At 43.7% G+C, this 24,637-nt stretch overlaps 1 protein-coding gene across 4 annotated transcripts in view; it reads left to right on the plus strand.

Annotated features, from left to right (window-relative positions):
* pla2g4f.1 (phospholipase A2, group IVF, tandem duplicate 1) overlaps nucleotides 1-23,657 on the plus strand; it is a 109,106-nt gene extending 85,449 nt beyond the window's left edge. For 2 of the 4 annotated variants that reach the window (XM_060934806.1, XM_060934807.1), the window contains 4 exons: nucleotides 871-1,041; nucleotides 17,959-18,128; nucleotides 19,452-19,638; nucleotides 23,146-23,657. In XM_060934806.1, coding sequence (XP_060790789.1) covers nucleotides 871-1,041; nucleotides 17,959-18,128; nucleotides 19,452-19,638; nucleotides 23,146-23,375 — 758 coding nt within the window. In that variant the 3' untranslated portion in view covers nucleotides 23,376-23,657. Of the gene's footprint in view, nucleotides 1-870; nucleotides 1,042-1,321; nucleotides 2,301-17,958; nucleotides 18,129-19,451; nucleotides 19,639-23,145 lie in introns of those variants that run through there. The other 2 variants (XM_060934808.1, XM_060934809.1) reach the window with 2 other exon arrangements.
* The last annotated feature ends 980 nt before the right edge of the window (nucleotides 23,658-24,637 follow it).

The following is a 24,637-nucleotide window of genomic DNA, read 5'->3' on the forward strand; positions in this document are numbered from 1 at the left end:
TTCCTCCAAGCCAGTGTGCAGGACTGATCAACAGTTACCGCAAACGTTTAGTTGCAGTTATTGCTGCACAAGGGGGTCACACCAGATACTGAAAGCAAAGGGTCACATACTTTTGACACTCACAGATATGTAATATTGGATCATTTTCCTCAATAAATAAATGACCAACGATAATATTTTTGTCTCATTTGTTTAACTGGGTTCTCTTTATCTACTTTTAGGACTTGTGTGAAAATCCAATGATGTTTTAGGTCATATTTATGCAGAAATATAGAAAATTCTAAAGGGTTCACAAACTTTCAAGCACCACTGTGTGTGTATGTATGTGTGTGTGTGTGTGTGTGTGTGTGTGTGTGTGTGTGTGTGTATATATATATATGTATGTATAATAAAAATACTAATAATGATAAACTGAACATCTGTCGCATCAACAACAAACTGGTAAGTTAGGAGGAAGGTTCTTTCGCTGACGTCATATAGCTCCTCCTCCTCATTCGTCTCCTGGGTGCTGCAGCCCAGTCAAATTTGCCCAAATAGCCGCGTTTTTTATCATAACTTGTAAAATAGGCGCCTTCGTGAATTAATGTATGGATCATCAGGAATTAATTTTTGTCCAAAGATGTCAAAAACAAAACAATCGCCAAAGATGTCAAACGTGTCATCAGCACTTTAAGCCAATAGAATAAAGTTAATTATACAGACGTTGAATATGACCCCATACTTCAATACATTACGACTGTTTGTCTCATATGTATCAAGCAATGCAAATTCAATGCATGTTCTTAAGTGCATTAAGTGATGAAATCACTTGGAACTAATCTTTGGAACTAAGAGTAACTAATCCTCAGTGATGTGTGTTGTGGCATGTAGAGACGGATGATAAGCGGTCGACCCTGGATACCATGCGGCTCAGTTCACAGGCTTCGATGCTCAGCAACTTTATGCACGGTCGTCCCATGATCTGCAGTGTGTTCAACTTCCTGAGAGGATTCTTCCTGCACAACCAGTACAGTAAAAGCCCGACCTTCAACCTCTCCAAAGGTCAGAACATTTAACAATTTTTCGCCAAAGGTGAAGTGAATATCGGTGAATAATAACGGCAACAAAGTGGAGGTTATTATTCACTGATATTCACTGAACCTGAGGCAAATAATTTTTTTTACAATAAATACACAAGTGATTTATTTAAATTATTTTTAAAAAATCATATGAAAAATTATTTCAATCTTCAAAAGCAACACGCAAATGTAATAACTTTGCGGTGCAGACTTGGCACGTAATAATATATTCAATTTATATAGTGCCTTTCTCAAAACCCAAGGTCGCTTTACAATAATAAGCAGGGGAAAAAAAAAAGTCCACCAAATAGAGGTCAGGATGTCATTCCAGTGGTGTAGCGGCCACAGTCCCACCAAAGGGTGCACGAAAACAAGTCGCACATCTCCAGCACAGCCGCCGTGACGCCACCAGCAACATCGCTCGAACACCACGCCATGGATCCACAAAGCAAGCACAGAAGCACCGCCATGCAGAGCGCTGGTATGTCCCAAACCACCTGCACAGCCGCCGCGACGCCACCGAGCAACATCACTCAGAACATCACGCCAAGCATTAAAGCACAGAGCGCTGGACAACCACGATGTTAAAATGAGCAACGAGCTCACTGCAGTCCATAGCTGGGAGCACAGGCATCACCCACAGCGACCCGAGGTCTGGAGGGAACTGACGTGCAAAACTGGGTCCGGAGCTACACCACAACCGGCAGACAAAAACACTCAAATGAGCATCAAACACAGAAAAAAGAAAAAAAAATTAAAATAAAAAAAGCAGAGAAAATAAAATAAAGCTCTGGTGAGAAGCGGCAGCCAGAATGCGCACAACGTACTCAACCGGAAACCGGAAAAACATATTGATGCCGAGTCACACTAAATATTTAGTTTTGAAATCGATCAAATAAATCACAATCCCACCTTCCCTTTGAATAGTTTTAGACCAAACTTTGGAGCATCTTTAGTGCTTTTAGGAACAGCATTTTCTTTCATCGTCTGTAATTCTTCCTCACTTACGGTGACGAAGCGATTGGACGCCATTTTGCTGAGTCGCTCGAGGTGATCATCAAGAAATATTCTATCCACATTCACTGGATATGAGCAATCGTGCACTCTGATTTGGCTACTCGACTACTAGGATATCAGTTCATATACCATGAGTAGAGAAAAACTAAATGGTGGAGTGTGTTGCTGAACCAACCGAGGATGAAATAAAAACTCTACTCGGAAACAAAAACCCCCAAAATAGAAAAAAAAGCAACAAAGTATGGAATAAAAGTATTTGACGATTTGAACTTCTCTTTTTTTTTCAAGAATTATCGCATTTTTCACAAATTGCTCCTGTCATTTCACTGGTTTGTTTACATTCTAAGCAGAAATGATTTTTTCAGATGTTTTGTATAAAGTTTTTATTTATTGAATTTGCAAAAAATTTAAATAAAAATGCTCTTTCTCAAAATCCAGTGAATGTGGAGAGAATAAAAGTTATTCTACTCAATCTCATCGTACATGAATTATAGACAACTTGGTGCTACGCGCCTCGCCGCCTATCAGCTCATATACAACTCGATTTCATGGAATAACTGTTAAATAATCCAAATTTCTTGAACAATCAGCATGTGTGACTTTCTATAATCAACTCCATATTTTATACTAATTATTATTAGTTTATTTACATTTTTACTAAGCCAATAGGCTACTTGTGTTCATTTTTGTAATTATATTGTCAGGTTATCTTTCTTTTACTTCTTTTGTTTCTTTTCTTGTTTTGTTTCTTTTCTTGTTTTGTTTCAATGTATAGAAATTTGCTCCTTTTTTCTTGGAATGGATATCCGCTCATAAGTAGTTTCTCAACAGAGGAAATTGAATTTATGATGAGGAGCAATAAGGGGGAATGCATCCGATTTAACAGCATTAGCCCTCCCATGTCTGTACACTGGGCAGTTCTTCCTTCCTTCTTCACTCTATCACTTCCACTGCTATCAAATGAAGACAGAAGACTAGCGAAGATCAAATTTTGCTTATCAATTTGTTGCTTTTACATTATTGCATTTTGTACAAATACACAGTGCTTTAACACTCGAGACCAGTCTTGAGACCAATTTTTGAAGCTCTTGGTCTCATCTCGGAATCCACTGCATTTTTGGTCATGACTTGGGCTCAGTTTAGGTGGTCTTGACTACAGCTCTATACAGTTATTTGACATCATGACATTCAGCGTATTATTGTCATTCTAACTTGTTTCATTGTGGAGAAGGCGGCTGCGTTTGTCTACATTTTGGGGGCAGAGTTTGCGCTTCTGAAATAATCTCTTTGTGAATTTCATCTGAATTTTCTGATTTAGGACAGATTTCATGTGATGAGCTTCATTTGTCTTAAGTTTGGAAATGGCAGACAGACTTGGAAATAATGGCTTAATTATGTTGACTTAAAAAAAAAAACATTATCCTCATCTCATCTCATTATCTGTAGCCGCTTTATCCTTCTACAGGGTCGCAGGCGAGCTGGAGCCTATCCCAGCTGACTACGGGCGAAAGGCGGGGTTCACCCTGGACAAGTCGCCAGGTCATCACAGGGCTGACACATAGACACAGACAACCATTCACACTCACATTCACACCTACGCTCAATTTAGAGTCACCAGTTAACCTAACCTGCATGTCTTTGGACTGTGGGGGAAACCGGAGCACCCGGAGGAAACCCACGCAGACACGGGGAGAACATGCAAACTCCGCACAGAAAGGCCCTCGCTGGCCACGGGGCTCGAACCCGGACCTTCTTGCTGTGAGGCGACAGCACTAACCACTACACCACCATGCCGCCTATATCTATATATATGTAAAATATAATTTTTTAATTAATTAATTTATTTTTTTTAAATATGAAAGCTTGCCCAGTGAAGAAGAAACAGAAGGGGTGTCAGTTTTACCCGAAGCACCTTTCAAGAAAATATACAGTAGTATAAATCAATGTGAGCTAGCTGGCCAGCTAGCCAAGTGGGTGTGGCTTCTTTGAGATCTATTTCTGCTGGCAAAACAAAAATAAACAGAACATTTAGCCATATCATGTCTGAAATGGGGCGTCACGGTGGTGTAGTGGTTAGCGCTGTCGCCTCACAGCAAGAAGGTCCGGGTTCGAACCCAGTGGCCGGCGAGGGCCTTTCTGTGCGGAGTTTGCATGTTCTCCCCGTGTCCGCGTGGGTTTCCTCCGGGTGCTCCGGTTTCCCCCACAGTCCAAAGACATGCAGGTTAGGTTAACTGGTGACTCTAAATTGAGCGTAGGTGTGAATGTGAGTGTGAATGGTTGTCTGTGTCTATGTGTCAGCCCTGTGATGACCTGGCGACTTGTCCAGGGTGAACCCCGCCTTTCGCCCGTAGTCAGCTGGGATAGGCTCCAGCTTGCTCATGACCCTGTAGAACAGGATAAAGCGGCTACAGATAATAAGATGCACATGTTTACACAGACATGAATACCTAGCCCTTCACGTAATACAATCCTATGTTTATTTGCACAATTCAATGGTTAAATGGCCTTTAAGCTCTTAAACACTACATAAATCATGAATGATTTATCATGAAATGATTGATGGGAGTGTAAAGGACCATAATGAGGTTTTGTCTTTGTGCTGTTTGATATTGAAAAAGGAAAGGGGAACATGGATTGAGTTATGAGCAAAATATGTCTGTAATTTATTTTCAGATCATAAATATTCTGAATTTTGTATGTCTTTTAATATGATCTGTATGTGTGAATTTACCTGGAAATACTATGTGCTTGTAGTGTTAATTTGTCCTGACGGTAGTGCCGTAGTTTTGCACAGTCTTCAAGGTAGTTGGCAGGTGAACACTACTTTGCTTGGGCCTGCTGGGATTATTATCAGCATTTTGCACTTCATTTGCACAACTTTTGAGCTTTGTCTTCGATGCATGTTTTAATGACAGAAGAAAGGACTATTGCATTGTACCTGTTTGCACATTTAATGATGGAAGAAAGGACTATCATATTTTCATTCCTTGGAGAGCACAGTGAGGTATGATGTTTGTCTAAGATTTGTAACTTATAGAACCATTATGTGTAGAAATTTCAACAGTGTGTAATTTTGAGATTTAACTTGGTATTTATTTTGAGAGGTGTGGCGTGGAAATAAGTTCGTGAAATGTTTGTTTTAAAACAGTTTTCATGGTGCTGTAAGGACAATATGGATTAAAGTTTGTCATCTTGTTGTGGCAGACTTAAATAAAGGAAACCTTATGCATCAGTCGAGACTCTCTATCGTGTTTTTGGACCCAATGACTGCTACACTCTGATTAATGCCCTCCTTGCCCGGTCTGTGAGTTTTGGTGGATGGGGCCTTCTCTGGTCAGGTTTGTAGTGGTTGTAGTAGAGAGTGCATGCACATCCAACTTTTTACAGGTGCAGGGTAAAAAGTCCGTCAATTAAAAAGAAAAAATATACCCGCACGCTGTCGCTGCTGCTCTCAGTGATTTTATTGATAGATACAGAACGTTTTGACCGTAGTAGGTCTTTGTCAGGTGTTAACAATAACAAAGGGTGGGAGGGGATATACAGTGGGGCAAAAAAGTATTTAGTCAGCCACCAATTGTGCAAGTTCTCCCATTTAAAAAGATGAGAGAGGCCTGTAATTTTCATCATAGGTACACTTCAACTATGAGAGACAGAATGGGGGGAAAGAATCCAGGAAATCACATTGTAGGATTTTTAATGAATTAATTGGTAAATTCCTCAGTAAAATAAGTATTTGGTCACCTACAAACAAGCAAAATTTCTGGCTCTCACAGACCTGTAACTTCTTCTTTAAGAGGCTCCTCTGTCCTCCACTCGTTACCTGTATTAATGGCACCTGTTTAAACTCATTATCAGTATAAAAGACACCTGTCCACAACCTCAAACAGTCACACTCCAAACTCCACTATGGCCAAGACGAAAGAGCTGCCAAAGGACACCAGAAACAAAATTGGAGAGCATTTGGATGATCCAGAAGAGGATTGGGAGAATGTCATATGGTCGGATGAAACCAAAATAGAACTTTTTGGTAAAAACTCAACTTGTCGTGTTTGGAGGAGAAAGAATGCTGAGTTGCATCCAAAGAACACCATACCTACTGTGAAGCATGGGGGTGGAAAAATCATGCTTTGGGGCTGTTTTTCTGCAAAGGGACCAGGACGACTGATCCGTGTAAAGGAAAGAATGAATGGGGCCATGTATCGTGAGATTTTGAGTGAAAACCTCCTTCCATCAGCAAGGGCATTGAAGATAAAACGTGGCTGGGTCTTTCAGCATGACAATGATCCCAAACACACCGCCCGGGCAACGAAGGAGTGGCTTCGTAAGAAGCATTTCAAGGTCCTGGAGTGGCCTAGCCAGTCTCCAGATCTCAACCCCATAGAAAATCTTTGGAGGGAGTTGAAAGTCTGTGTTGCCCAGCGACAGCCCCAAAACATCACTGCTCTAGAGGAGATCTGCATGGAGGAATGGGCCAAAATACCAGCAACAGTGTGTGAAAACCTTGTGAAGACTTACAGAAAACGTTTGACCTCTGTCATTGCCAACAAAGGGTATATAACAAAGTATTGAGATGAACTTTTGTTATTGACCAAATACTTATTTTCCACCATAATTTGCAAATAAATTCTTTAAAAATCAATGCGATTTCCTGGATTCTTTCCCCCCATTCTGTCTCTCATAGTTGAAGTGTACCTATGATGAAAATTACAGGCCTCTCTCATCTTTTTAAGTGGGAGAACTTGCACAATTGGTAACTGACTAAATACTTTTTTGCCCCACTGTATACCCATGAAAATAGGCATTGCTCTCAATTATCCAATCAAGGAGTAAGTAGTATTTATAAACTTGAGTGTAAAAAATACATACATACAATAAATTTTAATATACAAATTTTACAATACATTGTTCTTATATTAATACTACAAATTGACCATCTTGGCTTACTTATTAGAAAAAAAACAGTAAAAACAGTATCAAAAGCGTATCAAAACCCTCCCCCCAAAATCTATTCAAGTGCTACAAAACAAAAAACAAAGGATTTTTCAAAAAAAAAAAAAATTCCATATATAAAAAAGCACAAATGTGATAGTCAGACATAGAGTATAGTACAGACTGAATTAATTCATAAAGGCTTGAGGTCAAACTCTTCATTTAGTCCATATGGTGCTGTAGTATTGAGGGCGTATATGTGGAAAGTTTCATGTTGTAAGAGTAATCGTTCATAATTACCACCTCTAGGTGGCCGTTCCACTTTTTCAATGCCCACATAGCGCAGAGAACTAATACTGTCCTGCTTTTCTAAAATGTAGTGCCGCAGGTTTTTTTTCATCCCCACATCTTATATTACTACGATGTTCACTAACGCGTGTACGAAGGGCCCTGCAGGTTTTACCAACATATCCAAGACCACAGGGGCATTTAATTAAATAAACAAAAGTGATGCTACAGGTAATTGCCCCACAGATCTTTAAATGCTTACCACTATGTGGATGTGTGCATGTCTTACATTCTGTGGTATAGCCACACTGTGCGCAGCCCCCACATTTGTAGTTCCCATCTGGGATGTTGATGGTTCCTGTGTGTCTGCTAGCCGGTATATGGACTCTCACTACCTGGTCTCTAATACTGGGTGGGCGTCTGTAGACCAGTCTAGGTGGTTCAGTAAAAACATTGATAAGTCTTGGATCAGATTTCACTATATGCCAGTGTTTCTGTGTAATCCTTTTGAACTCAAATCCCAATGGGGAATATTTAGTCACACAGAAGATGGGATTACGTTTTTTTTTTTTTTTTATTTTAGCGTTAGGCTGTAAGATTCATCCTGAGTAACAGTACTGAATCTATTCGCCACAGAGTCAATCCATTCTTGTTTATAGTCCCTATCCAAGAATCTCTCTCTTAAAATCTTAGCTTGATGTTCATAACTCGCATCAGAGCTACATATTTGTCTAATCCGGTGAAACTGACTTACAGGAAGACTCTTAATGAGGTGAGTAGGGTGAAAACTGTCTCCCCGTAATATAATATTCCTGTCCGTAGGTTTCCTGTATAAATCAGTCTGTAAAATAAGATCTTGTTTTGATAATCCTGACATCTAGGAAACTAATTTCTACTGGACTAAATTCAAGGGTAAAGTTCAAATGTTCACTGGTTTAGATACTGATGGAATTGCCCAAGAGTGTCAGTGGTCCCTGTCCAGATTATAAAGATATCATCAATGTAGCATTTATATAGAAGAATATTAGAATAAAACATGTTTATTACTGGATTCAGGACAAATTTGTTTTCAAACAGACCCATATAGAGATTTGCATAGTTGGGATCCATGGTGTTTCCCATCGCCGTTCCCTTTGTTTGTAAATAGAACTCATTCTTCTCATCTCATCTCATTATCTCTAGCCGCTTTATCCTTCTACAGGGTCGCAGGCAAGCTGGAGCCTATCCCAGCTGACTATGGGCGAAAGGCGGGGTTCACCCTGGACAAGTCGCCAGGTCATCACAGGGCTGACACATAGACACAGACAACCATTCACACTCATATTCACACCTACGCTCAATTTAGAGTCACCAGTTAACCTAACCTGCATGTCTTTGGACTGTGGGGGAAACCGGAGCACCCGGAGGAAACCCACGCGGACACGGGGAGAACATGCAAACTCCGCACAGAAAGGCCCTCGCCGGCCCCGGGGCTCGAACCCGGACCTTCTTGCTGTGAGGCGACAGCGCTAACCACTACACCACCGTGCCGCCGCAGAACTCATTCTTAAAAAGAAAAAAAAATTAAAGTTAGAACTAATTCAGTCAAGTCAGTAACACATTCGGTACTGGGTTTGCTCATAGATGGCATTTGATTAAGGAAAAAAGCTACTGCGTCTAAACCCCCACTATGTGGGATGTTTGTATAGAGGCTAGTAACATCAAACATGGCAAGAAGGCAGTCCTGATTTAGGTAGTATAATAGACTTCAGTTTATTAATGAGATCTATGGAATCTCTTGTGTACGATGGCAAAGCAATGACATGGTTTTAAACATTGATCAACAAAAGTGGAAATGTTAGAAGTCAGAGATCCTATACTGCTGATAATGGGCCTACCCACTAAGGGAATAGCAAGTGATTTGTGGATCTTAGGTAGAGTGTAAATCACAGGGATAATGGGGAAATCATTCATCATGAAATCAAATTCAAATTTTTTAATGTCACTTGATTCCAGCCATATTTTCAATCTGTCATAAACATTAAACTTAAATTGGCTCATAGGGTCGGAGGACAATTTCATGTAAAAATTGGTGTCATTCAACTGTATATATTTTCAGATTCATAGTCAGACAAATTCTGAATAACAACAGCGCCACCCTTATCTGCTGACCGTACAATTAGGGTGCTGTCATTGCGTAGAGCAGTGAGGGTGTTAGGACTAGGACTGTTTTGGCCTCTAGAGGCCGCTGTTATTTCCTTTTCATGTCATGTTTATTTTGGCCTCTAGAGGCCGCCACTGTTCCTGTGTTTTGTGTTTTTGTTAATTGCCTGTTTGTCCTGATTATCTTCACCTGTGTCCTTAATTAGTTTGTGTATTTATACCCCTGAGTTCAGTCCTCTTGTCACGGAGTCTTTGTGCTGTTATGTTTATCTCCAGTTTCCTTTGTACTGTGTTCTTGGTTTTGCACTTTGCTTTCTTTTGGATTTAGTAGTGACTGTTTTTGGATCTTCTGAGCTTTTGCATTTTTGCCTTTTCCTTTTTGGACCTTAAACTTTTGATATTTTATTTTTCCCTTTGTCTTCCCAGTGTTAGATTATACTCTTTGTTGTTTTTTGTTTTGCCCTGTATATAGTGTATATAGTATAAATTAACCTTTTGATTCTTTTTCTACTTCCGCCTCTGCATTTGAGTCATCCCCCTGGTGGCCTAGTGGGGGTTTGCTGGATCATCACACCAACGAACCAGGTTCGAATCCCAGCAAAACCCTAACAGAAAGACTCCGTCATGACCGACTCAGCAGAGGCTACTTCAACTGTCTACCCGGCCAACCTTCAGGGAATTATGGCAGCTTTGACACGCTTCGGAGCGACCATGGACGCTCATGGACGGACGCTCACCAGCCAATGTGAGGCCCTTGCTCACCACGAGGAACTGCTTCAGCAAATCGGGAAAACCCTGGCACAGCTGACATCTCTGCCTGCATCTCCTGATCCAGCCCCAGCTCCCGCTCCTGCTCCTGTGCCTCCTGCCATGCTGCCTTCTTCACCTCGCGAACCCAGCCTTCCTGCACCACAGAGGTACGACGGCAAGCACAGTGAGTGCTGAGAGTTCCTTACCCAGTGTCAACTCACCTTTGAGCTTCAGCCTACCACCTACACTACGGATCGCCGCAAGATTGCCTTTGTGATCACCTTATTATCTGGTAAGGCGTGAGCCTGGGCTACTGCTATCTGGCAAAGACAGGGACCTGAGTGCCTTGATTTCCAGCGGTTCTCTGAAGAGATGCTTCGGGTCTTCGATCAGGCGGACATCAGTACCGACGCAGCCCGAAAGCTCATGTCCATCCTGCAAGGAGGAAGCGTCGCAGATTACGCCATCTCGTTCCGAACGCTCGCAGCAGTAAGTGGATGGAACGAGACTGCCCTGGTGTCAGCCTTCCACCATGGTCTGTCTGACCCCATCAAGGACGGTCTGGCCTCTATTGGATGCCCAAGTGACCTCGAAACCCTCATCTCACATGCTATTCGTCTGGACAACAGGATGAGAGAACGCCACCAAGCCTTGAGCCCCCCCAGCCTCCCTACCTCTACCTGGAGACCGTCTACCTCCTTCAGTGACTGTCCAGAACCCATGCAAGTGGGTCGTACTCGCCTCTCCGCATCTGAGAGGGAGCGCAGAAGGAGGGACAAGTGCTGCATCTACTGTGGCAAGCCGGGTCATTTCCGAGCATCATGTCCCGAACTCTTGGGAAAAGGACCGCCCCGTCCAGCCGAGGGAGGGTTGTGATGGGGCCTACCCTCTCTCCCGGACTCCCTGGCCAAGGAATCTACATCCCGGTCTCCATCTCCTGGGGTGAGTCTGTCCACTCTTGTCAAGCTTTGTTAGACTCAGGGGCGGCTGGGAACTTTATGGATATTCACTTCGCCCAAAGCATCAATATTGCTACTGCACCTCTTGAAGTCCCACTGTCTGTGTCTGCCCTCGATGGCCAAGCGTTAGGTGATGGAAGAGTCACCCAAGTTACTTCTCCAGTCTTCCTCCAGTCTCAAGGTCACAAGGAAGAAATATCCCTGCACCTGATTCCTTCACCTGAGTTCCCAGTCATTCTAGGCCTTCCTTGGCTTACTCGCCACAACCCTCGCATAGACTGGGTAACAAGCCAGGTTGTGGAATGGGGTCCTGCATGCCATGCCTCTTGTCTGCTCTCTAGCTCTCCTGTGTCTCCTGCCGAGCCCCCTGATCTCACAGAGTTATCTCAAGTTCCCACAGAGTACTGGGATCTCAAGGAGGTATTCAGCAAGAGCAGGGCCGCCGTTCTTCCTCCGCACCGGGCCTACGACTGTGCCATCGACTTGCTCCCTGGGACTACCCCTCCTCGTGGCAGACTGTTTTCGCTCTCTCAGCCGGAACGCAAGGCCATGGAGGAATACCTCAAAGATGCTCTGGTCTCTGGGTTCATTTGACCCTCCACCTCACCTGCTGGAGCCGGCTTCTTCTTTGTCGGCAAGAAGGATGGGGGGCTCCGACCATGCATTGACTACAGGGGCCTGAACAAGATCACTGTGCACAACCGATATCCCCTTCCGCTGATGTCCACTGCTTTCGACCTGCTCCAAGGCTCCACCGTCTTCACCAAGTTGGACCTATGGAACGCATACCACCTCATCCGTATCCGACAGGGAGACGAGTGGAAGACTGCCTTTAACACCCCGTCTGGGCACTACGAATACCAGGTGATGCCCTTCGGACTCACCAACGCACCAGCTGTTTTTCAGGCCCTAATCAACGACATCTTAAGGGACATGATTAACCTGTACGTTTTTGTCTACCTCGACGACATCCTTATCTTTTCCAAGACCATGCAGGAGCACCGCCACCATGTCCGCCAGGTTCTCCAGAGGCTGCTACAGAACAATCTGTTCGCCAAGGCCCAGAAATGCGAATTTCATGTTCCCGAGGTCTCCTTTCTGGGATTTATTGTACGGACAGGCCAGCTCCAAATGGACCCTGCCAAGACCCTGGCCGTCCGGGATTGGCCTACTCCCAAGTCCGTTAAGGAAGTTCAGCGGTTCTTAGGTTTCGCTAACTTCTACCGCAAGTTCATCAGGAACTTCAGTTCTGTGGCAGCACCCATGTCAGACCTCACCAAAAGGACAGGTGGATCTTATGTCTGGTCTCCTCAGGTGGAAAAGGCGTTCAAAGACCTCAAGGACCGCTTCTGCACGGCACCCATTCTGGTCCTCCCGGACACCTCCCAACCATTCATCGTGGAGGTGGACGCCTCGGACAGTGGTGTCGGCGCGGTGCTCTCTCAACGTTCAGAAGGAAAGCTGCACCCCTGCGCTTACTTCTCCCACCGCCTGAGTCCTGCGGAGTCCCGGTATGATGTGGGGGATCGAGAACTGCTAGCGGTCAAACTGGCCCTTGAGGAGTGGAGGCACTGGCTGGAGGGAGCGCAACATCCATTCCTGGTTTGGACTGACCACAAGAACCTGGAGTACCTCCAGCAAGCCAAGAGACTGAACCCTCGACAGGCTAGGTGGGCCCTGTTTTTCAGTCGGTTTGACTTCACCCTCTCGTACCGCCCCGGCTCCAAGAACACCAAACCTGACGCACTGTCCAGGCTGTTCTCTGCCACTAATAGGGAGAAGGAAGTTGGGCCTATTATCCCGGTGTCCCGGATTGTGGCCCCTGTCCGCTGGGGTATTGAGGAGGCTGTTCGACGAGCCCAACGCCAGGACCCCGGTCCTGGGACGGGGCCACCGGGCCTCTTGTACGTCCCACATCAAGCCCGGGCCAAGGTTCTCCAGTGGGGTCACTCTTCCCCTCTCACCGCCCACCCGGGAGCTCGAAGGACCCTGGACTTCCTGAAAAGACGCTTCTGGTGGCCTAACATGGAGAAGGAAGTAAGGTCATTTGTCCTGTCCTGTGAGGTTTGCACCAGAACCAAGAACCCATGACAGCGTCCCCAGGGTCTCCTGCATCCTCTGACCATTCCCCAGCGTCCCTGGTCCCACGTGGCAGTCGACTTCATCACGGGTCTCCCTGAGTCACAAGGTAACACGGTCATTTTGGTCATAGTTGACAGATTCTCCAAGGCCTGCCGCTTCATACCACAGTGCAAACTCCCCTCTGCTCTTGAAACAGCTAAACTTATGTTCAATCATGTCTTCCGAGTCTTTGGTCTTCCACAGGACATCGTCTCAGACCGAGGGCCCCAGTTCTCCTCCCGAGTGTGGCACGGGTTCTGCAAGGTCATCGGAGCCACTGCCAGCCTCTCCTCTGGGTTTCACCCACAGTCCAATGGTCAGACGGAGAGGCTCAACCAGGACCTGGAAACCACCCTGCGAGGCCTGGCTATGGATAACCCGACATCGTGGAGCACCTGGCTGCCATGGGCAGAGTACGCCCACAACACCCTGCAGTCATCGGCCACCAAGCTGTCGCCATTCCAGTGCCAATTCGGGTTCCAGCCACCTCTGTTCCCGGACCAGGAGGAGGACGCGGGGGTGCCCTCGGTCAACCAATATGTGAGACGGTGTCGCAAGACCTGGAGTAAGGTCAGGAAGACCCTCATACAGACCTCCAGAACCAACCAGACTCAGGCCAACCGCCATAGAAGACCTGTGCACACTTTCCGCCCTGGGCAGCGGGTTTGGCTGTCCACTAAGGACCTTCCGCTGCGGGTGGAGAACCGCAAGCTTGCTCCTCGCTACATTGGCCCCTTCAAGGTGGTGAGCAGGGTGAACCCTGTCTCCTACCGGCTCCAGTTGCCCCGGACTCTGAGGATCAACCCCACTTTCCATGTTTCCCTGTTGCGGCCCGTACTGACGTCTACGTATGCCCCTGCCCCTAGGAACCCCCCACCCCCCCGCATCTTCCAGGGGCAGACTGTGTTCACTGTGCATTGCCTGCTTGACTCCCGCCGGGTCCGCGGCGGGTTGCAATATCTGGTGGACTGGGAGGGCTGTGGTCCTGAGGAGCGCTGCTGGGTTCCTGCTCGGGATGTCCTTGATAAAGAACTATGTCGGGACTTCCATTCGGCCCATCCGGATCACCCTGGGAACGTCAGGAGACGCTCCTGGGGGGGGGGGGGGGGGTCCTGTTAGGACTAGGACTGTTTTGGCCTCTAGAGGCCGCTGTTATTTCCTTTTCATGTCATGTTTATTTTGGCCTCTAGAGGCCGCCACTGTTCCTGTGTTTTGTGTTTTTGTTAATTGCCTGTTTGTCCTGATTATCTTCACCTGTGTCCTTAATTAGTTTGTGTATTTATACCCCTGAGTTCAGTCCTCTTGTCACGGAGTCTTTGTGCTGCTATGTTTATCTCCAGTTTCCTTTGTACTGTGTTCTTGGTTTTGCACTTTGCTTTCTTTTGGATTTAGTAGTGACTGTTTTTGGATCTTCTGAGCTTTTGCATTTTTGCCTTTTCCTTTTTGGACCTTAAACTTTTGATATTTTATTTTTCCCTTTGTCTTCCCAGTGTTAGATTATACTCTTTGTTGTTTTTTGTTTTGCCCTGTATATAGTGTATATAGTATAAATAAACCTTTTGATTCTTTTTCTACTTCCGCCTCACGCCTCTGCATTTGAGTCATCCCCCTGGTGGCCTAGTGGGGGTTTGCTGGATCATCACACCAACGAACCAGGTTCGAATCCCAGCAAAACCCTAACAGAGGGCTTCCCTTTCCTTTTTGGATAAGTTGTTATATGTCTTATATTCATTTTTGTTCTTAAGTATATACCTCACATCCTGCTCAACTAAACGACAGTATGTCTCCAGTCACGCATTCCTATTCTTGGGCGGGATGTATGTAGACTTTTTTTTTTTTCTTACATTTAGTAAACTTGGATATACTATCACTGTTGGATGACAAAACATGGTCCATTTCACAATTCGTCAGATCATTTCTGTTTTTACTGGGCTCAAGTGTAACATTAGTAGCCACAGCTCCACCAGGTTGGAACATTTCTTTAAGTCTTAAAGATCTAAAGTATTTCTGAAAGTCTATAATAGTGTCAAATTCATTCATAGCAGTTGTGGGTACAAACGAGAGTCCTTTGCCTAGGGCTAAAATGCACTCCTCAGGTTTGTAGTGGTGCCATATTCTTTCCATTTTGCTATAATGGATTTAATGGAGCTCTGTGGGATATTCAAAGTTTGAGGATATTTTTTATGACTCAACCCTGATCTATACCTCTCCACAACTTTGTCGCTGACCTGTTTGGAAGCTCCTTGGTTTTTATGTTGCTTGCTTAGTAGTGTTGCAGAGTCAGGGTCCTTCCAGAACAGGTTGATTGATTTATACAGACATCATGTGACAGATCATGTGACACTTTTCACACAGGTGGCTCTTAATCAACTAATTATGTGATTTTATGAAGTGAATTGGTTGAACCAGCTCTTATTTAGGGGTTTCATACAAACAGGGGTGAATACTTATACACACTCCAGATTTCTGGTTGTTGTTTTTTTTTTCTATTTTAATTGTTTGTGTCACAATAAAACAGGTTTCACCTTTATAGTGGTAGGCATGTTGTGTAAATCAGATGGTGCTAACCCCCCAAAAAATCCATTTTAATTAGTGTGCGTGCTCAAGCACACAGCAGCCGAAGGCAAGCAGACTATTGTTCTTCTTAAGTTTACTTATTCTGCCTTATTCCAGCATGTTTTTTGGATCCACTCCTCCTCCTAGGGCGTTCGAGATAGAGACACCATTCCAACTCTGAGACGTCTGGCCCGAAGTGGTGTAGTGTGCTTGTACAGTATACAACTTTTGGATCAACGCGCCCGTTCTCTTGTTCTTGTCGTTTTTCTTTTTTTTTCCCATAGAGAATGAATAGGGCTCATGAATCGAATCGTCCTACTCGGACACGCTCCATCGCAGATGCACAAAACCTCATGTGATACTTCAGGCCAACTCCCCCGACACATACATGCAATCGGTTCTGACCCGCGCTCATATTCTTCCTTTCTTTTTGCTCATCCCTTTTTCCTCCGTAGGCTTGCATTGATTTTTGGCCCCATTGAAAATGAATGGTGTTTCAGGAGAGAAACTTTCACTCTCCATCCATTTTTTTAACCAAGTGACCAAACTTCAAGAAACTTCACTTGATGCCTCAGGCCAAGTCCACGCACAGATCCATCCCCTCATCTCAGACCTGCACTTGTCTTTTCCTTGGTTTTCACGCATCTCTTTTTACCTCCATAGGCTTCCATTGATTTTTGGCCCCATTCAAATGAATGGAGTTTTGCTCAGTAACACTTCACCACACATCCACCAAACTTCATACGGCACCTCAGGCCAAATCACCATCACACACATGATATCGGTTCTGACCCGCACTCGCCTTTCTCTCGCCTTTCATCCGTCCAGTTTTTCTCCATTTTGCCGCTAATCAGTGGAAGCTTGACTGAGTCGTTCCTCCCTTCCCCCAGAGATGATGATGCATTTGGCAAGGATCTGCTCATCTGAGACTTTGACAGCAAATCAACTTCAACTCAATGGCCACTTTATTAGGAATACTTGCACACACACACAATAGCAATTAGCATATAAGCATTCACGTGCTGCCATGCTAGCTCTTAGCATGTTACCCATTATGATATCATGCCTGCTGTTAGCTCACAAGTTGTTAGCATGTTCACCATTAGCATGTTATGAGAGCTGTTAACATGTTAGGATTAGCATGGTAGCATGCAGAGTTCGCATGTTTGCTGTTAGTGAGTTCGCCTGAGTATGTTAGCATGCTAACTGCTAGCATGTTAGCTGTTAGCATGTCACCTTTAGCGTGTTAGCATGCTAAAAGTTAACATACTAGCCATTAGCATGATAGCTGTTAACATGATAGCTGTCAGCATATTAGCCTTAAAGTGTTAGAATTTTAACAAATAACATGTTAATCATTAGCATGTTAGCATGTTATCTCATCTCATTATCTGTAGCCGCTTTATCCTGTTCTACAGGGTCACAGGCAAGCTGGAGCCTATCCCAGCTGACTACGGGTGAAAGGCAGGGTTCACCCTGGACAAATCACCAGGTCATCACAGGGCTGACACATAGACACAGACAACCATTCACACTCACATTCACACCTACGCTCAATTTAGAGTCACCAGTTAACCTAACCTGCATGTCTTTGGACTATGGGGGAAACCGGAGCGCCCGGAGGAAACCCACGCGGACACGGGGAGAACATGCAAACTCCGCACAGAAAGGCCCTTGCTGGCCACGGGGCTCGAACCCAGGACCTTCTTGCTGTGAGGCGACAGCGCTAACCACTACACCACCGTGCCGCCCAGCATGTTATCTATTAGCATGTTAGCATTAACATGTTAACATGCTAGCTTTTAGCATGTTAGTATGCTAACTGTTAGTATGTTAAATGTTAGCATGCTAGTTGTTGGCATGCTAGCTTTTAGCATGCTAGCATGAGAGCTGTTCTGCTACAGCTCAGCAAGCACACTTTGTATTTTCTCTGCAGAAATGCAGTCTAGTTCCAGCTTGTAAAGCAACAAAACAGGACAAACACCAAGGGGGATGAATACTTTTGCAAGACACCTGTACATCAAGAAGCATTTCCTATCTGAAAAAGCATCATAATACATCTGTGTATGTTGCCTACAAATGTACTTTTCCCCACTAAGTGATTTATAAGTTCTGTTCCGATTGTGTGCTGTCTACAGAGACACACCCCGATGTGTTTCCGAACAGCCTGACCCCGATGGACCCCACCCTTCGCTTGGTAGATGCGGGATTTGATATTAACGCAGCCTTCCCTCCTGTGCTGCGGAAAAACAGACACGTCGACGTCATTCTGTCCCTCAGCTACTCCTGGGATGAGAACCCTTTAAAAGTGAGAAAAATAAACATTCTGTGCATTCAGTCATATTTAACACATTGTGCTTGTTCAATTACAGAGAAAAACATTGTAAATGACTGTGAGCATGACTAGTTTAAAGTGAGAAGAGAATGAGAGAACTTTTCTCTTTCGCAAATTTATTTATATGCACTGTATCTAAAGATGGCTTCAATTTTTCTTTTTTTTTCATTACTGATTATACTGATTTCTCAGAATATCAGAATCGATTTTATTGGCCAAGTTTGCTTGTACATACAAGAAATGTATTACTACATTGGATATACACTCACTGGCCACTTTAATAGGAACTTGTTGTTGATTCTAAGATCCCTGTTCTCGGCTGCAGGAGTGGAACCCAATGTGGTGGTGTTCTGCTGTTGCATGCTGAGATGCTTTTCTGCTCACCACGGTTGTAAAGAGTGATACGAGTTACGGTACTATATCCTTCCTGGCAAAAAAACTCAAACCAATCTGTCCATTTCCCTCTGACCCTCTCTTATCAACAAGGCATTTGTTTCCACCCACAGAACTGTCGCTCACGCGATGTTTTTTGCTTTTGGCTCCATTCTGTGTAAACTCTAGAGACTGTTGTGTGTGAAAACCCCAGGAGATCAGCAGCTTCTGAAATACTCAAACCAGTCCATCTGGATCAAACCAACACCCAGACCACAGTGAGAGAAAGTCACACTGTGAGATCACAATGTTTCCCGTTCTGATGCTTGAACATTGAGAACATTAACTGAAGCTCTTGATTTGTATCTGTATGATTTTATTCATTGTGCTGCTGTTGAGGGATCGGCTGATTAGAGAACTGAAGAAAACAGCATGTGGATGGGTGTTCCTAATAAAGTGGCCAGTAAGTGCACTTGGACAAAAGTTGAAGTTAAAGTTGTGGTTTGAAAAGTTAAAGTTCAAGCCTCCCTGGTTTGATTCTGTGTTCTTTCTGTGCATATTCTCCTTGTGTCCTTGAGGTTCTCCAGTGTCCTCCTACCTTCCAAAAACACTGGTGGCTCTAAATTACTCCTTGGTGTGTGGGTGGGTGGGTGAGAGAGAGAGAGAGAGAGAGTGTGTGTGAGTGAGTGAGTGAGTGAGTGTGTATGTTGCCTGTTAGGATAAAGCAGTTTAAATCTGAAGATGAATGAATGAATTATTTTAGTTTAGATTTTAAAACAGCTTTCACTGAACATGCTGTGACTTTCCACTTCTTGTACCTTCACTTAAGCGAGAGCTAAAACAACTGAGACTGAATTAAACATGTGTATTTGTGTGTGTTGTGTGTCTCTGGTGTATATCTGTGTTTACTTTCATACGTGACAGATCCTTAAGGAGGCTCAGCGTTACTGTGCCGAGCACCAGCTGCCTTTCCCAAACATAGACTCCAGCAAGTACGAGGCCGAGACCCCAAGGGAAGTGTATGTGTTTGAGGATGAGGAGAATCCCAATGCTCCCATTGTGATCCACTTCCCGCTGGTCAACATATCATTCAAAGAGTATAAAGCGCCTGGTAAACTCACACCATTCACTCACCTACATTATTTAGGCAGATCATTACAGAAATAAATAGGGAATGCTTTACTTTTGCCAAAAGTTTTATTGAGCTTTAGTTCTCAGTGTTTTGATTGATGTGTATAAATTACATTTCCCAGTCGGAGCTGATGTGCAGTTTATACAAATGAACAAATAAAGCAAACAACAACCAATAAAATTCTGAGCTTCTGATTCAGAAATTCTCAATATAAAAGGTATAAAATGCAGCTATTTTGTTCTTTTAAATATGGAAACTTGGGCACAAACAAGTCCATACACATATAAAATGTATACTATCAATAGAGTGACAAATGCAGGACAAATTGATGAATATAAAATAGAATATAAATAACAAAGGACACAATTATAAACGGCTGCAGTATCCGCATTAGGATGAACGCAGATCGTATAATAGTGTGCAGAACTGACCGGATTATTTTTTTAACTGCATCTGATGCAAACCATCGGAAAGAGCAGAACACAGTGGTGCTTGAAAGTTTGTGAACCCTTTAGAATTTTCTATATTTCTGCATAAATATGACCTAAAACAACATCAGATTTTCACACAAGTCCTAAAAGTAGATAAAGAGAACCCAGTTAAACAAATGAGACAAAAATATTATACTAGGTCATTTATTTACTGAGGAAAGTGATCCAGTATTACATATCTGTGATTGGCAAAAGTATGTGAACCTTTGCTTTCAGTATCTGGTGTGACCCCCTTGTGCAGCAATAACTGCAACTAAACGTTTGTGGTAACTGTTGATCAGTCCTGCACACCGGCTTGGAGGAATTTTAGCCCGTTCCTCCGTACAGAACAGCTTCAACTCTGGGATGTTGGTGGGTTTCCTCACATGAACTGCTCGCTTCAGGTCCTTCCACAACATTTCCATTGGATTAAGGTCAGGACTTTGACTTGGACATTCCAAAACATTAACTTTATTCTTCTTTAACTATTCTTTGGTAGAATGACTTGTGTGCTTAGGGTCGTTGTCTTGCTGCATGACCCACCTTCTCTTGAGATTCAGTTCATGGACAGATGTCCTGACATTTTCCTTTAGAATTCACTGGTATAATTCAGAATTCATTGTTCCATCAATGATGGCCAGCCGTCCTAGCCCAGATGCAGAAAAACAGACCCAAACCATGATACTACCACCACCATGTTTCACAGATGGGATAAGGTTCTTATGCTGGAATGCAGGGTTTTCCTTTCTCCAAACATAACACTTCTCATTTAAACCAAAAAGTTCTATTTTGGTCTCATCCATCCACAAAACATTTTTCCAATAGCCTTCTGGCTTGTCCACGTGATCTTTAGCAAACTGAAGACGAGCAGCAATGTTCTTTTTGAAGAGCAGCGACTTTCTCCTTGCAACCCTGCCATGCACACCATTGTTGTTCAGTGTTCTCCTGATGGTGGACTCATGAACATTAACATTAGCCAATGTGAGAGAGGCCTTCAGTTGCTTAGAAGTTACCCTGGGGTCCTTTGTGACCTCGCCGGCTATTACACGCCTTGCTCTTGGAGTGATCTTTGTTGGTCGACCACTCCTGGGGAGGGTAACAATGGTTTTGAATTTCCTCCATTTGTACACAATCTGTCTGACTGTGGATTGGTGGAGTCCAAACTCTTTAGAGATGGTTTTGTAACCTTTTCCAGCCTGATGAGCATCAACAACGCTTTTTCTGAGGTCCTCAGAAATCTCCTTTGTTCATGCCATGATACACTTCCACAAACATGTGTTATGAAGATCAGACTTTGATAGATCCCTGTCCTTTAAATAAAACAGGGTGCCCACTCACACCTGATTGTCATCCCATTGATTGAAAACACCTGACTCTAATTTCACCTTCAAATTAACTGCTAATCCTAGAGGTTCACATACTTTTGCCAATCACAGATATGTAATATTGGATCATTTTCCTCAGTAAATAAATGACCAAGTATAATATTTTTGTCTCATTTGTTTAACTGGGTTCTCTTTATCTACTTTTAGGACTTGTGTGAAAATCTTATGATGTTTTAGGTCATATTTATGCAGAAATATAGAAAATTCTAAAGGGTTCACAAACTTTCAAGCACCACTGTATGAATATATTAGCATATAAACATTACTTTATCTAACACATTAATATATTAAAACTACTTCAACTTCAGATGGCTCCACTTAATTTAAACCTAATAATAAACTCATTTCAAAAATGTGTTATTTAACAAAGAAAACCGTATAACGGTTGATATGGTGAAGCTTTGTGTAAAGATTTGTCTGTAAAGACACATTTCTGGAAAACTGTGGGTGGTAAAAGAGAGCAACTGGACTTTCAAGCAAGTCCAGTTGCTCTTTTTTACCACCCACAGTTTACCATGACCTGGATGACTGAGAATCTTCACAGACACATTTCTGGAAGGAGTCTCCACTGTCAGTGCTTTATAACAGTCAACGTTTTCCACTATTGGAAAGACTTCGCGATTTCCAATTTCTAGGTCATTTATAACAAACTGTGTTTTTGTTGGATTTTTTTTTTGAGAGAGAGAGGAAAAACTACTTTTTTATTCTGTCCACATTCACTGGATATGAGCAATTGTGCGCTCTGATTGGCTACTCTACTACTAGACTATCAGCTCATATACCTTCTCTCATCTCATCTCATTATCTGTAGCCGCTTTATCCTGTTCTACAGGGTCGCAGGCAAGCTGGATCCTATCCCAGCTGACTACGGGCGAAAGGCGGGGTTCACCCTGGACAAGTCGCCAGGTCATCACAGGGCTGACACATAGACACAGACAACCATTCACACTCACATTCACACCTACGCTCAATTTAGAGTCACCAGTTAACCTAACCTGCATGTCTTTGGACTGTGGGGGAAACCGGAGCACCCGGAGGAAACCCACGCGGACACGGGGAGAACATGCAAACTCCACACAGAAAGGCCCTCGCCGGCCACGGGGCTCGAACCCGGACCTTCTTGCTGTGAGGCGACAGCGCTAACCACTACACCACCGTGCCGCCCCTCATATACCTTGAGTAGAGAAAAATAAAATGGCGGCTTTATCAAATAGTTAAAAGAAACAGAAATAGCTAAAAGAATATAGTTGGTTCCCCAGTGAAATCCAGTGAATGTGGATAGAATAAAACAGTTATTCCACTCAATCTCATCATACATGGATTATAGACAACTCGGTGCTATGCGCCTCATCAGCTCTCAGCTCATGTACGACTCGATTTTGTGGAATAACTGCTATGACGCAAGTGATAACGCAAACTAACTTGTCTCATGGATGTTCCACAACATTAAATGCAACTATAAATGGATAAAAATGGCGTGTTGCTATGAATAAATTATGAATTTATCAATGGTATTTGTACCGTTATGGTATACGAGTATAATTTGAAGTGAGCTTGGATAATCCAGTGTAAAATATTAATCCAAGTGAAAAGAACAGAAGCCGATACTGATGTGTCTGTTTAACCTGCAGGAGTGAAGAGACAGGGAAAGGAGGAGCTAAAGGCTGGAGATGTTGATGTGAGCACAGGATCCTCTCCATATGTCACATCAAACCTCACATACAAGTCCGAGGACTTCCAGAGATTGGTGGATCTCACTTCCTATAATGTCTCCAACAACAAGGAGTGCATCATGTCTGCTCTGGAGAAAGCTCTGAACAGAAAAGGGCTCGCTACTAAAGATCCTAATGAAAAAAAGTAAAAATGTATATCACAGTATATTGCATGTTTTATTTTTGCTAATCAGCTACATTTTTAATCATCACATGTTTAGTAATTTTATAACCTCTAAATATAAAATTCAAGGGCGAATGTAATAGACTAACCATAATGAAAATGTTCCTTTTTACAACAAAGTACTTTTAGCAGAAACTAGAAATCTTAGTTTCTAGTTCATCATCACACACACATTATCTCTAGCCGCTTTATCCTTCTACAGGGTCGCAGGCAAGCTGGAGCCTATCCCAGCTGACTACGGGCGAAAGGCGGGGTACACCCTGGACAAGTCGCCAGGTCATCACAGGGCTGACACATAGACACAGACAACCATTCACACTCACATTCACACCTACGCTCAATTTAGAGTCACCAGTTAACCTAACCTGCATGTCTTTGGACTGTGGGGGAAACCGGAGCACCCGGAGGAAACCCACGCGGACACGGGGAGAACATGCAAACTCCACACAGAAAGGCCCTCGCCGGCCCCGGGGCTCGAACCCGGACCTTCTTGCTGTGAGGTGACAGCGCTAACCACTACACCACCGTGCCGCCTAGTTCATCATGTGGAATAAAAAGAATGATCTGGAAATGTAGTTCAATATAAATACAATTAGTCCTAAAAGTGTGAGGAATTAGATCTCATTTATATCCACTTCTTCCTACAGCCATCTTCATTCAAAATCAACTTGAAACATTCTAAAGTGTTTCTGTATTGGGTTTTTAGTCCTATAGCTACAAAGACCTATAGCTCTTACCAACTAGAAGGGCACTCAGTCGAGTGCATACCTCTGCCAAGCCACATTTAAGTTATTCCATGAAATCGAGTCGTACATGAGCTGATAGCCAACAAGGCACGTCGCACCGAGTTGTCTCTAAGGCTACGTTTGCATTACACCGTATCTGTCTCGTTTTCTTCGCGGATGCACTGTCCGTTTACATTAAACCGCCTGGAAACGCCGGGAAACGGGAATCCGCCAGCGGCCACGTATTCAATCCAGATCTTGTCTGGTCCGGTGCTGTGTAAACATTGAGAATACGCGGATACGCTGTGCTGAGCTCTAGCTGGCATCTCATTGGACAACGTCACTGTGACATCCACCTTCCTGATTCGCTGGCGTTGGTCATGTGACGCGACTGCTGAAAAACGGTGCGGACTTCCGCCTTGTATCACCTTTCATTAAAGAGTATAAAAGTATGAAAATACTGCAAATGCTGATGCAAATACTGCCCATTGTGTAGTTATGA

This window comes from Neoarius graeffei, chromosome 11, assembly GCF_027579695.1.
Source record: "Neoarius graeffei isolate fNeoGra1 chromosome 11, fNeoGra1.pri, whole genome shotgun sequence".
NCBI lineage: Eukaryota > Metazoa > Chordata > Actinopteri > Siluriformes > Ariidae > Neoarius > Neoarius graeffei.